The sequence below is a fragment of the Hemitrygon akajei genome, chromosome 12 (genome assembly GCF_048418815.1).
Source record: "Hemitrygon akajei chromosome 12, sHemAka1.3, whole genome shotgun sequence".
NCBI classification, from domain to species: domain Eukaryota; kingdom Metazoa; phylum Chordata; class Chondrichthyes; order Myliobatiformes; family Dasyatidae; genus Hemitrygon; species Hemitrygon akajei.
Window position 1 is genome coordinate 39,194,841 of NC_133135.1, and position 16,898 is coordinate 39,211,738.

General features: G+C 38.2%; 2 protein-coding genes across 3 annotated transcripts in view; one reads left to right on the forward strand and one right to left on the reverse strand.

Annotated features, from left to right (window-relative positions):
• Positions 1–434: 434 nt before the first annotated feature.
• On the reverse strand, positions 435–12,921 carry toe1 (target of EGR1, exonuclease). Of its 2 annotated transcripts, XM_073062949.1 has the most exons (8): positions 12,690–12,921; positions 11,823–11,995; positions 11,702–11,742; positions 11,148–11,244; positions 9,349–9,507; positions 7,573–7,832; positions 2,310–2,481; positions 435–1,175 (listed from the first exon to the last, which is right to left on the reverse strand). In XM_073062949.1, the coding sequence occupies exons 2-8, from the start codon at positions 11,931–11,933 to the stop codon at positions 492–494; spliced, it is 1,524 nt and encodes a 507-aa protein (XP_072919050.1). In that variant the 5' UTR covers positions 11,934–11,995; positions 12,690–12,921; the 3' UTR covers positions 435–491. The 2 variants fall into 2 exon arrangements, with proteins under 2 accessions (XP_072919050.1, XP_072919051.1); XM_073062950.1 differs by lacking the exon at positions 11,823–11,995 and having other exon boundaries at positions 12,690–12,919.
• A 10-nt stretch (positions 12,922–12,931) lies between these two features.
• The window catches only part of mutyh (mutY DNA glycosylase), a 45,754-nt gene continuing 41,787 nt past the window's right edge, over positions 12,932–16,898 (forward strand). The window contains exon 1 of the mRNA XM_073062947.1: positions 12,932–13,038. The gene's annotated coding sequence lies outside the window, so the exon portion shown is untranslated. The remainder of the gene's footprint in view (positions 13,039–16,898) is intronic.

Consider the following 16,898-nt stretch of genomic DNA (forward strand, 5'->3'; position numbering starts at 1 on the left):
ACATACAATGCTGGAAATCCAGAGCAATACACACAAAATACTGAGGAACCCTTGGTCAAACACAACTCTATTCCTCTGCATAGACGCTGCTTGACCTGCTGAGTTTCTCCATTGTGTTTTGCTCCCAAATGCTTTCAAGGTGGATAAAGTTATTAAAAAAGCTACTCAAACAGCAAGCAATGGCCTGTGTGCAATATAAATAACTGGAAGATTAAATCTTTAAATTAATATCCAGAGTACCTCAAAGAAAAAGGCAGTCTATTGATACTTAAGCTTTATCAAATTTCAATTTGAGGCTGTACTATTCATCACTTTCCAAATAAAAGTGAAAGAATTGTGATATTTGCTTAGACCAGATATTTTAAAGTTAACTATCTCATTTTTTTTTTAGAAATTTACCATTTACTTTAAACAAGACCATAAAAGGAAACGAGTGTTTTGGAAATCATTTATTTCTAAAACTATTTGCCATAAACTTTGTGGCCCAGATCTCAATGTTTGCCCCACACCAATTCAATCTTAGCCTTGTGAGCTTTTGAAGATTTTGAAAAAGAACTTTTAGAAATCTGTAAGGGTATGGATTTCCCACTCAGATAAAGTTTATTACGGCAGTCTGGGAGCCAAGGATCTGTGGCTGTGCTATTTTCGTTATTTTTCCACATCATAATATAAGCCATTATAAATCCAGTCATGAATGCATCAAATCCAGCACGGTGCGTACCTCCATCACATTTTTCCATTTTGTTCCTTTCCACAGTTTCATTTGCTGAACACATTTGATTCCCAGGATTATTTTCCTTTTTACTGTTGCTTAAGTACTGCATATCTGTTCCTGAACAGTGATCATCTTCAGTGTTCTTTTCATGAATGGAGCCATTGGAAGCTTGTACATCACTTAAAAGCTTTGCCTGAACCTCTCCAGTGTCCATTTTTTCTGGTTGCTCATTGCTACTGCCACACAGCAACTTTTGTGGAGGGCCATCGTTAGGAGTCACATTATCTATTGACTCTGGTTCCACAGCACTATCACTCAAATCCACTGCCTGCTGCTTCCGTCGTCTTCTGGCCTTTCTCCTCTTTCTTTTAACATCCTTGATCTGTTCATCTTCGTCAATGATGAGGTCAATATTGTGTGACAGCGTGCATTTCATTCCATTACGACACCATCCATAAGCCTTTAAAAAGACATCATAAGAACATTAACAACAGAAAGTCTGCAGATGCTGGAAATCTAAACACACACAAAATGCTGGAGGAACTCATCAGGCCAGCTAGCATCTAGGAAAAGAATATAGTCTACCTTTACATCGTGTGTGTTGCTCACGAGAACATTAACATTAGTAGACTACTTGGCTCTGTTTTACCCAACTTAAGTGTCTGACTTTGTACCTCAGTGTTGCTTTCCTATACTAACCAAATTAGATCAAAAATAATCTGATCTGTCTTGACTTTACTCACTGAGCCTTCATCAGTACAGAATTCCAAACACAGTAAAGAAATTTCTCATTTTGTTTTTGCATGGCCAAGGCCTTATTCTGAGGCCTGACTTCAATGGCAGAGAGTGCAACCTTTAGAAACAATATCCCGCCATCAAACTGCATAATTTATTAAGCTTCAATGAGACCATCTTGTTCTGGAGAATTTGGTGTTGAATAGTCAAGTTCTCCTCACAAAACAACCACTTCCACCCCAGTGGTGTCACAGGAGTTGCCAGTGTTGAGCTCAATGTGGGACTGCATTAGGAACTCCAGCTTCAGTTTTTCTTGCAGTTTACTCTTGAAGCCTTCCCTAAAGGGTGGGTATATCAACAAGGCAGTTGAGGTTGAGATCAGAATTTTCCTTCTAGATGAGCTGCCAACCCCCATCTACCTGAAGCAACTGGTTTTAAGGCACCAGTAACTCATCTTTGCCCCTTCTCCTGTCAGTAGAAATGTTCTACTGTGAAGACCAGGAGCTGGATTTGGGTTGTTAGAGGCTATTTGAGACGCATGCAATTGGGAGAATTTAATAGGCAGTGGGTGCTTATCCCAACCACCCCCTAGCCATAACAACTTTAAGGAACCAATTATTAAATCAATACCCATATTGTACGCTACGAGTCATGCTGTGATATTCTGAACACATAATCCGCAATTCTTCATACCCATCAGAAAAACGTATACAAAGATATCTGGCTATTATTCCCATGGATTGATTGTTTCAGGGATTTTATTCAGAAATTTTAGAGTAAACCACTTATGGTCTAAGTCATTTCAAGGGAGGAATTTTATGGAAAAGGGTACAAATTTCACCAAAGAGGTTATACTCACAGAAAATTGTTCACATATTTCGACTTTTTTCTGTTCTGTTACATCCTGGTCCGCCTCAGGGAGGTTGCAGTAGCGATAATCAATATAATCCACAAATCCCTGTCGGTAATTGCAGAATTCAATGGAGAGATGGCTGTTATTCACATCAGTTAATTTGGTATTCTCTCTTCTGCTGTAAATTGAAGCAAATAAACCTTAATTCTTTAGGATTTCAGGCAATAATAAAAATAGGGTATACAAACAATCTACAAGCCACTAGAGGTCAATAAAGAGCTATGCAACAGAAATAAAAGGTGTTATTTCCTCAATGAATTCCGGAAAAGCACCAGGTCCAGATGGGTATACAGTTGAATTTTTCAAGTTTTTTTCTTCTACTCTTTCTCCTTGGTTATGTACGGTTTTTGAAGAAGCAATTAGATTAGGTAAATTACCACAATCATTTTATAGAGCTTCTATATCTTTAATTTTATAAAAGGATAAAGATCCTACTGATTGTGTATCCTATAGACCGATATCCCTGTTGAATGTAGATTCTAAGATCTTTTCCAAGATACTGGTGACCAGGTTGGAGAAGGTATTACCTCAAATTACCTCTGAGGACCAAACTGGATTTATTAAAAACTGTTATTCATTTTAATATTAGGAGATTAACGAATATTGTTTATACTCCTTCACGTAGCACCCCAGAATATGCCAATTCATTAGATGTTGAGAAAGCATTTGATAAGAGTTGAATGGCCATATTTATTTACTGTGCTTGAGAAATTTAACTTTAGTCCGACATTTATATCTTGGATTAAATTGATATATCACACTCCAGTAGCCTTGGTTCTTACTAATAACCAAAGATCTCCCTTTTTTTTTGTGCTTATTTCAGGGTACCAGGCAAGGTTGTCCTCTTAGTCCATTACTATTTGATATTGCCCTGGAACCTTTAGCAATTGCTATTAGAGAATCACCTAACATTTTTGGCATTACTCGTGGGATGGATATACATAAGTTATCATTATATGCAGATGACTTATTATTATACATTTCTAATCCTGAGAAATCCATTCCTGCAGTTATATCACTGTTGGCTCAGTTTAGTAATTTTTCTGGTTACAAATTGAACCTTAATAAGAGTGAACTGTTTCCCCCAAATATGCAGGTTCTAATTTATGGGAATTTACCTTTTAGATTAGTTACTGATCACTTTATATACTTAGGGGTTAAAATTACAAAAAAAATAAGGATTTATTTAAGGCTAATTTCTTACCTTTAATAGATCACGTTAAACATTTGTTTACTAAATGGTCACCACTGTCTCTGTCACTGATAGGTCAGATCAATGCTATTAAGATGATTATTTTACCTAAATTTTTATATATATTTCAAGCAATATCAATCTTTATTCCAAAATCCTTTTTTGATAATGTTGATTCAAAGATTTCTTCATATATATGGCAAAATAAAAATCTTAGGTTAGGTAAAAGATATTTACATAAGTCTAAAAAGGAAGGTGGACTGGCATTGCCGAATTTTAAATTTTATTATTGGGCAATTAATATCTGATATTTGAAATGCTGGTTATGGGATTTGGATTTATCTTTTAGTCCTCACTGGGTAAATTTGGAAAACAAATCTGTACAGGGTTTTCATTGGGTTCTATTTTAGGGACTTCTCTTCCCTTTGCTTTTTCTAAATTGCATAAACAAATTGACAATCCGATAGTTAAATACACTCTACGCAAATGGTTTCAATTTTGGAAATTCTTTGGGTTGAATCAATTTGTTTTAGCAATTCCTATTATATCTAATTTCTTTTTTCATCCCTCTGTTATGGACCAAGCCTATTTAGCTTGGAAGACTAAAGGTATACTAGGATTTTCTGATTTATTTTTGGATAATTGTTTCATGTCTTCTGAACAATTATCAAATAATTTGCCCAGATCCCATTTTTTTTATTTTTAGATATTTACAGATTAGGAACTTTTTAAACACTGTACTTCCTACCTTTTCAAATCTGGATTCTAAAGGTATTTTGGAGAAAATTTTAGAATTAAATCCTTTTCAGAAAGGTGTAATAGCAAATGTTTACAATATAATTATGAAAATACATTCAGAGGTTTCTTATAAAATTAAGAATGATTGGGAAAGGGAACTTAAGTTTACTATTCCTATTGAGAAATGGGAAAAAATTCTTCAATTAGTTAATTCATCCTCTATATGTTCCAAACATTTGTTGATACAGTTTAAAGTTGTGCACAGGGCTCATATGTCCAAGGATAAATTAGCTCGTTATTATTCCCATATAAATCCTATTTGTGACAGATGTCATTCTGAGACAGCCTCTCTAACTCATGCCACTACTGGCACCACTCTTTTGGTCATGTCCGTCTTTGGAAAAATATTGGAAAGATATCTTCAATATTATTTTTATGGTATTGAGTATTGATTCACAACCTCGCCCTATCACCGCAATTTTTGGTTTATCAATGATAGAGCCAATTCATTTATCTCCTTCAGCTTGTCGGATGATTGCATTTCTTACATTAATGGCTAAAAGATCTATTTTGTTGAATTGGAAAGAGATTAATTCCCCCTACCACATTTCATTGGTTTTCTCAAACTATGTTATGTTTAAATTTGGAAAAAATGTAGAAGCGTCATATATGATCCCTCTATTAAATCTGAAAAGACTTGGAGGCCATTTATACAATATTTTCATATGATGTAATTTGACCTTTTTCCAAACCTATTTCTTTTTGTTTCTGATTATATACATGTAGAGAGGATTGGAGTTGATGACATTTATGATTCTTTTTCTTTTCTCAGATATTATAAACAGCCCATGTTTCTTTTTCTTTTTTTTTTTAAGTTAGTGGTTAGTTTGTTAGAGTAGTTTTTTTTTGTTTTGTTTGGGGTATATAATTTTTTTTCTTTTTTCATATTGTTACACCTAGTTTTCTTGTCTTGTATACATTATATTTGTATCATGTATGATTTTGAGAGACATTTCTTTTGTACCTATTGTTTATATATTCAGCTACATTAACTTTTAATTTTGTAATCCCAATAATTATTTTTTGTTATCTTAATATGTTGATATTAATAAAAAGATTGAAAAAGGGAAAAAAAAGCTATGCAAAACTCAAAACAACTAGCATTGTACCACTCCCCTGATTTTCACTGAAACTGCGCAAGTTATTTTGTGGAAATATCTATCTTGCAGAAATGGACTCAAAAAATACTGTGTAGAATATATGAGAGCCTAGAGCAACAGCTTTTTCAAAAATACATTCCTCTGGGAGATGCTTTAATATTTTACTATCTATTGATAATAGCTCATATCATGTGTGTGGGAGTGCAACAATTTTACCACTCATTGAGAGCATCCAGACAGTAAAGACACCTACATTAGATTATTGTTTTGACTACATTCTGCCTTCAATACTACAATTCCATACAAACTGATCTCTAAACTCCTAGATCTAGGATTCCACATCTTCATTTGCAAATTAATCTTTGACTTTGTGAACAACAGACTGCAATCAGTAAGGATAGGCAGCAATACCTCCATTATGATTATGCTCAACAGTGGTGTTCCACAAGGCTGCATCCTCAGCCCCTAATCAACTCTGTACACTCATAACTGCATTTACAACTTTGCATGATACCACCCCAGTGAGCTGGTTCTCAAATAAAGATGAATCAGAGTACATAAAGGAGGTAGCGAGCCTAGTGACATGGTGTTATGACAACAATCTTTTCTGCAATGTCAGGAAAACAAAAGAGCTGGTCGTTGACTAGTGGGGCGGTGCCCATGCTGCTGTATACATAATGGTGTTGAGGTCGTAAGCCTGAGAGCTTCAAGTTCCTAAGAGTGAACATCACTAATAGTCTCTCATGGGCCAACCATACAGACAGAGCAGCCAAGAAAGCTCACCAGCGCCACTTCAACCTCGACACACTGTGGCTTATGGCAACTGCTCTGCCTGGGAGTGCAGGAAAATGCGGAGTTGTGGACACAGCACATCACAGGAACCAGCCTCCTCTCTGCTTACACTTCTTGCTGCCTCAGTAAAGCAGCCAGTATAATCAAAAACCCCACCCATTGCAGACATTCTCTCTTCTCCCTTCAGGCAGAAGATACAAAAGCTTGAAATCACATAGCACCAGGCTCAAGGACAGCTTCCACCCATTTTGTGGAATTCATCGCCATAGGCGGCCGTGGAGGACAAGTCATTGGGTATATTTAAGGCAGAGGTTGACAGATTCTTGATTAGTCAGGGCATGAAGGGGTACAGGGAGAAGGCAGGAGATTGGGGCTGAAAGAGAAATGGACCAGCCATGATGAAATGGTGAAGCAGACCTGTTGGGCCAAATGGCCTAAATTCGCTCCTATATCTTACGGTCTTCTATTGTGCTGTTATAATACTGTTGAATGGTTCCCTATTACAAGATAAACACTTAATCTTGCAATTTAACTCGATTTAACCTTGCACCTTGTCAACCTGCACTTTCTCTGTAATTGTAACATTTTATCCTGCACTTTTGTTTTGCCTTGCTTTATTGCAATGCACTGCTATAATCAATTGATCTGTATGAACAGCATTCAAGACCAGTTCTTCACTGCAACTTGGTACATGACTCTTTTGTTTGATTATTTTGCATGCTGAAAATGCATTAGCCGCAGCCATTAGCAACATGTTTTAACTCCAGCTTTTCCGCAATTTATAAAAATATTCATGCTTGTACCCCCCCCCACACAACACCCAAATAGATCAAAAATGGATTTTAAACATAAAAGATTCCCATTATTTTTCTATTGTAGCCAGCACAGTAGTGTAGTGGTTAGTGGAATATTACCGCATAGTAGGGCAGTTAAAGGATATGGGGAAAAGGCAGGTATGTGGAGATAAGTCCATGGTCAGGTCAGCCATGATCTTATTGAATTCTTATGTTCATAATACAGCACCAGCTGTAAGAGTGGGGTTCAACTCCCGCCATTGTCCATAAAGAGCTTGTATGTTCTTCCCGGACCACATGTGCTTCTTCTGAGTGCTAATATCTCATACCACATTCCAAAGACATACAAGTTCAGGTTTAATGAGCTGTGGGCATGCTGTTGCACCAGAAGCGTGGAGACACTTGTAGGCTGCTCCCTCCAGCACAATCCTCACTGATTTGATTAGATTTATTTTTTCGTACGATAAACAAAGTTAATCTTTAGATCTTTATCTTTGGTCCTTTAACTCAGGAGAACATCTCATACTACTTACCACTTTTTGTAGGCATATTCCAAGTAGGACGACATAAAGCGAGTCTCAAATTCTGAGACATACTTGGTATCATAAATCCCAGCTGGAAACATCTCAGATAGGTCAGCTGTGAAGGTCATAAGTTGGTCTGGTAGGTGAGCATAAAAACACTGGTACAGGAATGCCAAATCAATTAGTCCATTATGAAGAACTAAAGGCTTCTTTGACCGAATGATTTCTAGAAAGAGAGCTCTAATATTCTGACCACGACATTCATTAAGCTGTAATGAAATGTAAAAAGATAATCAATTGTTTAAGCAATTGAGTTAAATTATTTACATTCAAGTCTGCACACTTATTGGAATGAAGGGCTCCTTTATTTTTGTCGTCAAATGGACCCTTTATAGATATTACTTGGACAGCACCCTGGACTTAAGCTTTACGTTACAAGTCTATTTATAACTTCACAAACCTTCAAAAACTACAAATAGTCAATTGGTCTCAGACACGTACTTTGAGACCCTTCACTTCAACAATATGCCACAGCCCAAAAATGCAGAACTTTGAAAGCAAGCATGGTTTAGCTTAGTGATTGATCACATCTGACAATAGTATCTGAAGTGGGACACACTCACAGGAAGCCTGGTAAATGACAATGGGACTATATAGAGCTGCGCTGTACTACAGAATGGAGCTAATCTTCAGAACTACACGCTAGGCTTATAGTTACCCAAGCTTTGGTCAAGCTGTAGTATGTAGATGATGTTTGTATTTGTGTCAAACTCCAAATATTGTATGTTTCAGTGAAAGCATCAACAAGTGAATGGATCATATTCTCAACATCAAACACAAGTCCTATGTCAATCTGCCTCTGCAACATCACATTGCCCTTGTATAATAAAGATTGAAAGTTAAACCCTGGAAAGCAAAGGCCACTTCTTCTCATATAACAGATGAAAGCAGACATTGATGATGAAATTCACCACTGCCTTGTGACCCAGCATAGCCTTTGGTCAAGAGGAAAGGCATTTGAAGAATCAATACCACAGATTTGCCACAATATTCATGGTCTATCAAGCAGTGATATCCACCCTCCTTTATTGCTAAGATTGAGATCACTTGCAAGATGCTTAAGGAGCATATCAGCAATGCTCTCTCTACAAATATCTTCCAAGTTCATCACAAGGATAATAGAACCAAAATCAGTGCCCTCAGCCAGGACAACATCCCAGTATCGAGGCCCTGTTTATGTTATGTTCAGCAGACGTCCTCTGTTGCGTGCCCTATATAACATTTGAAACAGACACACTATTCTGAGTTCATTAAAAAGGCTTATCAGGTGGACAAAGGAAAATATCCAAGGAAATGCTCAAAACCTCGCAGAAGAAATGTAACATTGTTACCTACTCATGAGTATTTCTGGCCCATGACTACTCAAAGTGGAGAAGGGGCATTAGGAATGACATTGAGAATATAGAGGTCATGCACTGGGACAGAGTCCAGGTCACAAATTACAGACTTGCTTGCTCCAATCAACCTGCTCCATGACCTCACTGACCTCTCAGAAACCACAAAACCAGACTTGGAAGCAGGTCATCCTCGAACCCAAGGGACTGCTTAAGACTTTCATCTAACCAGCATCAAATGCAGCAATAAGTAGATTTCACAGAAGTCAGTGAAGTCTTCTCTTGCAATGTGATTGAAACAGCATGGAACGAGAAAGGTATGAGAAACAAATTCTGAAAGATTAAATTTTGCACAGATGGAAAATAAGAACTGAATGAAGTCTGCTGTTACCTTGTCATTCCCCCTCTGGTATGGAATCCCTTTAGCATACTGTTTATTGAAATCAAAGCCATGCTGGACCAGGAACTGAACAGATTGTGGCTCAATTATATATTCATCCATGCACAGCAGCGTGAGGTTGTACACCTGGCTCAAATACGTACTACCTGGCTGAAATAATTATAGTAGAAATTAGCTGATCAGTTAACATACAACATGGATTATAAATAACTATAATCACATTACAATATCCCCGGTGCAAATATTCCATTTTAAAATATGTTGTAAATTCCTGTTTACAGAAAATAATGAGAAAATGCATTATGAAAGTCCTGACACTTTGGGAATATTTGACAATACAGGCAACACTATATTGGCACACAAACAAAAGAAAATCTGCAGGTGCTGAAAATCAAAACAATACATATAAAATGCTGGAGAAACTCAGCAGGCCAAGCAGCATCTATGGAAATGATGCTGCGTGGCCTATGGAACAAACAGTCAACGTTTTGGGGTGAGACCCTTCATCAGGATGGGCCAATGAAATAAGAAGTCAGAGGAAGTACAAGGTGATAGGTGATACCTGTAACCGGGAGAAGGGAAGGGGTGAAGTAAAGAGCTGGGAAGTCGATTGGTGAAAGAGATAAAGGGCTGGAAAGGGGGAAATCTGATAGGGCAGGACAGAAGACCATGGACAAAAGGGAACACTATAGAGTGTGATTTTCAAATCCCAATAACAGCACCACCTACCTCCATAGAGTGTTAACGGTAGCTGCTTGCCCAACCATTGTGAACCTCAGTATCATAATCAGCAGCCATGGATCACTACCCCCTTTCAATTCCTGTCTCCAACACAAATTTACTTGTGCAACATAAATCTTTCACTTGATATGATCTACTGTCAAGTGACTTCAGTAGAAAACATCTGATCACTTGACCAAGGTTGCCCCAAGAATATAGTCTCATGCCACTACTGGCACCACCACCATCCCCTCCCTCCCAATCACCAGTACTGGCTCGTTCACAAACTCTTCCCCTCAACCATTCACAAACCCTTCTATCTTGACCCATATTCTCTAGTTGTCTTGTGCATATGAACAATACACAACCCTTTAGCCATTTCCAAACAACGAAACAACACTGGCAAAGGAAAATGTGAGCATCACCACAATCTGGCCAGAATGGAGAGGTACTTTTAATGAGAGCAAAATGGAAACCATAGGGGTAAAGTTTAAAACAAAAATAGTTGAGTTTGAGCTTTGGTTGCTCTTGTCATCCATCCTCTCTTCCTTGCTCTCCATTTCCTAATTGAGAAAACAGACCTAACTCAGAACTGTTACCCCCAAATGCTTGTTAAAAATATCCTCACATCATTCAGGGCAAAGGTGAAATGAAGCACAATTCTACAATGACCTAAGGTCATATGGACATCTGGGAGACCTCCCTGCATTTTCCATCTTCCTTTCCATTGCTTTCTCTTCCTGTCCAATAAAAGACCCACAAATTGACCAACTCTCACATTATAAAAATGGAGATAGATTGATATTTTAAAAGTATTTAATTTATATAATTTTTGCAGACATTGGGATCACGGCAAACTCCCAATCAATGCCAGGTCTTTTAAGGGATAAGAGATAATGAATGTGCTTTGAAACACAATAAAACCAAGCTCTAGATATGTCACAACACTGTGACCAAACACGAACAAGTGACATTTCAGGTGACCTCATCTCACGATGTGGTGAAAAGTAAAACAACTTATTTCAGGGCTTCTCTGAAGAACCAAAAGATATAAAATAAAAGGCCCTTACTTTGTCTGAAAGCTCTTTGAAACTTGCAACCCCAAGAGACAGAATGGAACGAGTTCTGGCAGCCTGACATATTGCTTTATATCGATCTTCAACTGATCTGTGAACACAAATCATTCAATCTATCATTAGAAATAGATACTTCACCCTTTACTGCAGACAAAAGAGAAAAACCAAGATAAGGGAAATTTCCCTCTCCCTTTATGCTACTGAGTGCAAGATTTGACTTTATCCTGCTTGGTGAGGGGTTAAAGCAGCAAATAATCAATGATTTGGCTTGACACTGATTGATTATGATAATTTATTTTAATATGAGGGACTTAAGATAATTAACAACCACTAAGGAACAATTTTGGTAAAAATAAGGGGTGCAACACCCAATAAAATTCCCTGGATCAGTTATGCTCCATTTTCAAGTAACCTGATGTAGAGCAAATAATTAGGAATGGCTCAATCCTCTTCTCTGCAGCCACCAACCTTCTTCATAACACTCAAGCACATCTCCAGCACAACACCACAGCTCAGAGCTATTAATTATAACACAATTTTCTACTCACTGTGCCAGTAAAGCTTTTCGTGCCCCAAGTCCACTAAGTTCCTGTGTGGAGAACATACAAATATAAATACTTTTATTTTAAATATTATCACAAAACTCTTTAAAACAAATACAGCACTCACAGTATCAAGGGCTATGAAACTCGCTGTCCTGACTGCAAGCAGCATAGACGGCCATATCTCTTTAAAATTGTCAATGTGAACATCAACGACAGGAATTTTCATTAAGGACATCTTTAGCAGATGCTCAAACAAAAATTTTATAGTTAAATGCACTTTTCCTCATGGAGTGAAACCTAGAAATTGTTAAATAAAATAAACAGTTAAGTGTTAATTTTTATGCAATTAGAATCTATTACAAGGCAATTTGTCCGTTTTAGAACTACAGCATTTTTATTTAAGAAAATCTAACTTTAATTCTATATTGTTTAATTCCACACAAAGAGCAACTATTGTCACTGTAAACTGCTTCAACTTTGTTTTCTTTACCAATTCAGGTCCCCAACAGTGTAATACATACATGGTATATTTTCTCAGGATTCAAATTTAGCAGTAGATTCTTTTTATTCTAAATAACCTCAGAATTTACGTCAATGCCACGCAAAGTAGAGTGACTAGCGTTTTAGGAAGCATCATTAATGCTCTGTATAAATGAACCAGTTCATATCAAAGTACTTTTCCTTAAATACAAGCTCAAAAATAACAAAATAAAAATAATTTCCCGCATTTGCAGCAAACCCGTTTTATTAACTTTGTTAGTAGTACAATTCTATCATTTAAACAATTACAGAAAATACAAACGTAGGCAACTGCTTTTAGCATTGAGTGTAGCTCAAGTGCACAGGTGTGTTAACGTAAAACGTAGACTAAATGCCTTCTCCTCTTGCTTCACTCCTATCTGCTTCCTCATTTCCACTCTTTCCCTATTCCCCCCTTCACTCTGGTCTTCCACCCTCCTCCCCACTTTACTCCCCCTGCCCTTCTCCTCACCTTCAACTTTCTGGTAGCAGTTGTCCTTTCTTTCTCGTTTCCACTTTTCCCAACCCTTTCCTTCCGCTGCTCCTCCTTCTCTCGTCAGTACAACTACCGAATGATGAATTCCTCAAATCTTGCACTAACAACTACCAGGTGGGAGAAAGAACGGACTCCGGCTTGACTCCAGCCCGCATGGTCGCCAGGAAACGACCAGCTCGGGTCCTTTCTCTCCGCGAGTCGCGCTCTGATGAGGAACGGCGCAGGCTCAGCTTTCGGCGCGACGGCAAGTCAACATCAACAGCTTTGTGCGAAAGATTGACGCCCTCTCCTTTCTTTTCTCCCGACAACAAGCGTAGCGGAACCCGTAAGTACTCTCTCACTGGCGTACGGATAAACTGCTCTTTGGGGTCATTCTTTAACGAATAAAGTCGGTGGTGTTACCCACGTAGCATTTCTCACTCGGTACTGCTGCAAAGGTACGGTGTCCTGCAGATGTTCAACTGGCTCTCTAGCTTCGTTATTTTCAATGGCAGCTGAGATGTAAAATAATTTGACAACTTTTAACACAAACACTTAATAATTTCACGTATCCTGTACCCTTCAATACCTGGGTTCGATTTACATATGTGGTTGTGGAGCTCATCTGCAAGCACAAAATGAAATCCTGATGTTGAGGAGTCATCACGTGTATAATAGTGGGCTCCCGAACTATTTGTTCTAGGTCCTCACAACTGGAAAAGTGAGAAAATGAACGTGAATTAAGTTGCAGAGAGGGAGGAGTTGGTGGAGGGAACAAAATGAATGAATGAAAGTATAAAGGCCAAGATTGTTCAGGTGAAATAAATGCACTTGATGTCATCCAAGATTAAATGCAAAAGAGTTATCCTGAGGAGAGTAAAGACAAGATGATGAAAGGAAGACGTAGAGAAATAACAAATGCAATTTTAGAATAATGAGATGCAGAGCACACCAGTGAATGGAAAGGTGAAATAACAGATTACTACAAGTATTCAACACTTAAGGCTACATCTGTCGGGAGAGGGAGTGGAAAGGGAGCTGTGTTAAAGTTGCACGTGAATGGGGGAAGGAAGAGGGGGTTTCTTTAATGTTGCGCATCAATGATGGTGAAGCAGATTGTTCGAAAACATAGTTATGCGGAATTATTGAATTCAGTATTGAGTCCCAAGGTCTGTAACATGAATAGATGGAAGAAGACAGATGCAGTACTACTCTCTGAACTTTATGTTGGGCTTTCTTGGAATAGCCAAAGCCATTACAGTCAGAATGGAATGGATAGAGATTTAAAGTGAGAGGTAACTGGAAGTTCAGAGTCATCCTTGCAAATGGAGATTGGTGCCCAATCTGCAAAGTGTCTCCAAAGCTTCTGTTTCTTTTAAATTTCAGATTCCTAACATTTGTTAGATTTTGCTTTAATAAGATGTTAGTTAAAATTATAAAATTTTCTGGATTAGAGAAGATCAAATTGGGAAACATATTGTGTAATTAAATAGACTTCTTTTACTCTTTTTGTTGATTTATTGCCCAATCCTGATTGCCCGTAAGAAAGTAGGAGTAAACCACCTACTTGAACAACTGTAGATACTCTCAGAACTCTGTTCAGTTGTGATTCTGGCCAAGTGAAATAAAGGAAAAGTAAGTGTATCTTTGCTATCCATGGCCTTAGTGATAGAAGTTGCAGGCTTTGGCAAGGCTGTTGGACTAACCTCACTGAGTGGCTGTGGAATATTTTATGGAATATACACAGCGGTGACTGAGCAGTAATTATTAAAGCTTTAAGTATTTTGTTGGTGGATCAGATATCAATCAAGTGGGCTGCTTTGTCTGGAATAGTGTAAAGACTCCTGAGTATTGATGAAACTACACTCATATTTCATTGTATCCTGACACGTGCCTAGTGCGAACAAGAAAGAATATTACTCAACACATTTTATCTCTGCTGATTTTCTCTTAAAGTGCTTAAAGGGCTAAAAGAAGACATGAGGTTGCACTAAAAGACAAAGTGAAGGAGAATCCTATGGACTTCTACAGATATATTAAGAGCAAAAGGGACAGAATTGGTCCTCTGGAAGACCAGAGTGATCATCTATGCATGGAGCTGAAAGAGATATGAGCAACCTTAAATTGATTTTTTGCATCTGTACTTGGGAGATGGGCAGAGTCTATAGAGTGAGATCATGGACCATATACGGATTTCAGAGGAAGAGGTGCTTGCAGTCTTAAGGCAAATTGGGTGGATAAATACCCAGGCCCTTAGCAAAGATATTTAAAACATCCTTAGCCACAGGTGAGGTGTTAGACGATTGGAGGATAGCTAATGGGATTCCGCTGTTTAAGAAAGGCTCTTAAGAATAAGGTTAGACTGATGATCCTGACATCAGTAGTAGTTAATTTATTGGAAGGTATTCTATGGGACTGGATATATAAGTATGTGAATAGTCACCATGACTTTGTGCGTGGTAGGTCATGTATAACCAATCTTATAGAGTTTTTTGAGGAAATTACCAGGAAAGTTGATGAAGGAAAGGCAGTGGATGTTGTCTACATGTACTTTAGCAAGGCATTTGACAAGGTCAAGAGTTTCAGTCACTTGGCATTCAAGGTGAGGTAGTAAGTTTGATTCGACAGTGGCTTTAGGGAGAAGCCAGAGGGTGGTAGTAGATGGTTGCTTCTCTGACTGGAGGCTGGTGACTAGTGGTGTGCCACAGGGATCGGTGCAAAATCCATGGTTGTTTGTCATCTATAACAACAATCTGGATGATAATGTGGTCAACTAGATCAGTAAATATGCAGATGACAATGGGGGAGGGGGTATTAGTGGACAGTGAGGAAGACTGTCAAAACTTGTAGTGGGATCCGGATCAGCTGGAAAAGTGGGCTGAAAAATGGCAGATGGAATTTAATGCAGACTTTGGGAAGACAAACCAGCTACGACTTGCACAATGAGTGGTAAGGTACTGAGGAGTATGGTAGAACAGAAGGATCTGGAAATACAGATCCATAATTCCTTGAAAGTGGCATCACAAGTCATAAGGAAAGCTTTTGGTGATTTGGCCATAAATCAAAATATTGAGTACAGGGGATAAGATGTTATGTTGAAGTTTTATAAGATTGGTGAACCTAATTTAGAGTATTGTGTGCAGTTTCAGTCACCTACCTACAGGAAAGATGTCAATAAGATTGAAAGAGTACTCAGAAATTTACAAGGATGTTGCCAGGACTTGGGACTTGAGTTATAGGGAAAAGTTGAATAGTTTAGGGACTTTATTTCCTAGACCGTAGAAGAATGAGGCATGATTTGATAGGTATGCAGAATTATGAGAGTTATAGATAGGGTAAATGCAAACAGGCTTTTTCCGCTAAGGTTGGGTGAGACTAGAGCTAGAGGTCATGGGTTAAGGTTGAAACATGAAATGTTTAAGGGGAACATAAGAAGGAACTCAGGTTCTATGACTTTATGACTTAAATTCTGCTACCCTCCTAACTTCCCCACAGTGATTTAAAAATTTAAATAATAAACACAAGATTCTGCAGATGCTGGAAATCCAGAGCAACACACACAAAATGCTGGAGAAACTCAACAGGTCAGGCAGCATCTCTGAAAATGAATAGATAGTCGAGATGAGTCTTCAGGACTGGACTGGAGAGAAAGGAGGACTGGCTAGAAGGTGATAAGGTGAAGCCAGATGGGTGGGAGGGTAAAAGGCTGGAGAAGAAGGAATGTGATAGGAGAGGAGAGTGGACCATGGGTGAAAGGGAAGTAGGAGGGACACCAGGGGGACATGATAGGCAAATGAGGAAGAGAAGTAAGAGTCCAGAGCGTGCAATGGAAGAGGAGGGAAGATGGAGGCAAAAAATTACTGGAAGGAGAAATCAATGTTCATCCATTAGGTTGGGGTTACCTAAAAGAAATATAAGGTGTTGTTCCTCAACCCTGAGAGTGGCCACATTGTGGCAAAAGAGGAGGCCACAGATTGTGTCTGAACAGGAATGTGAATGGCAATTAAAATGGTTGGCCACTGGGAAATTCTGCTTTTGGAGGATGGAGCAGAGCTGCTCAGCAAAGGAGTCCCCAAATTTATGTCAGGACTCACCAATATCGATTTTAAATATTTATTTGTTAATTTTTTCTTAACTGAGGAAGTTCGGTAAGGTTTGGAATGGAATGTACGGCCTGGAGCTGGGGCGCAAACCAATGATCAACTC

What these genes read in the sequence shown, in the direction of transcription:
- toe1 (XM_073062949.1), bottom strand. Translation starts at nt 11,933, where the DNA reads ATGTCCTTAATGAAAATTCCTGTCGTTGATGTTCACATTGACAATTTT. An exon ending in CGAAAAGCTTTACTGGCACA is followed by an intron (nt 11,245 to 11,701) that starts GTGAGTAGAAAA and finishes TTGTGTTCACAG; the next exon opens with ATCAGTTGAAGATCGATATA. An exon ending in GAATATGCCTACAAAAAGTG is followed by an intron (nt 2,482 to 7,572) that starts GTAAGTAGTATG and finishes TTCAATTTACAG; the next exon opens with CAGAAGAGAGAATACCAAAT.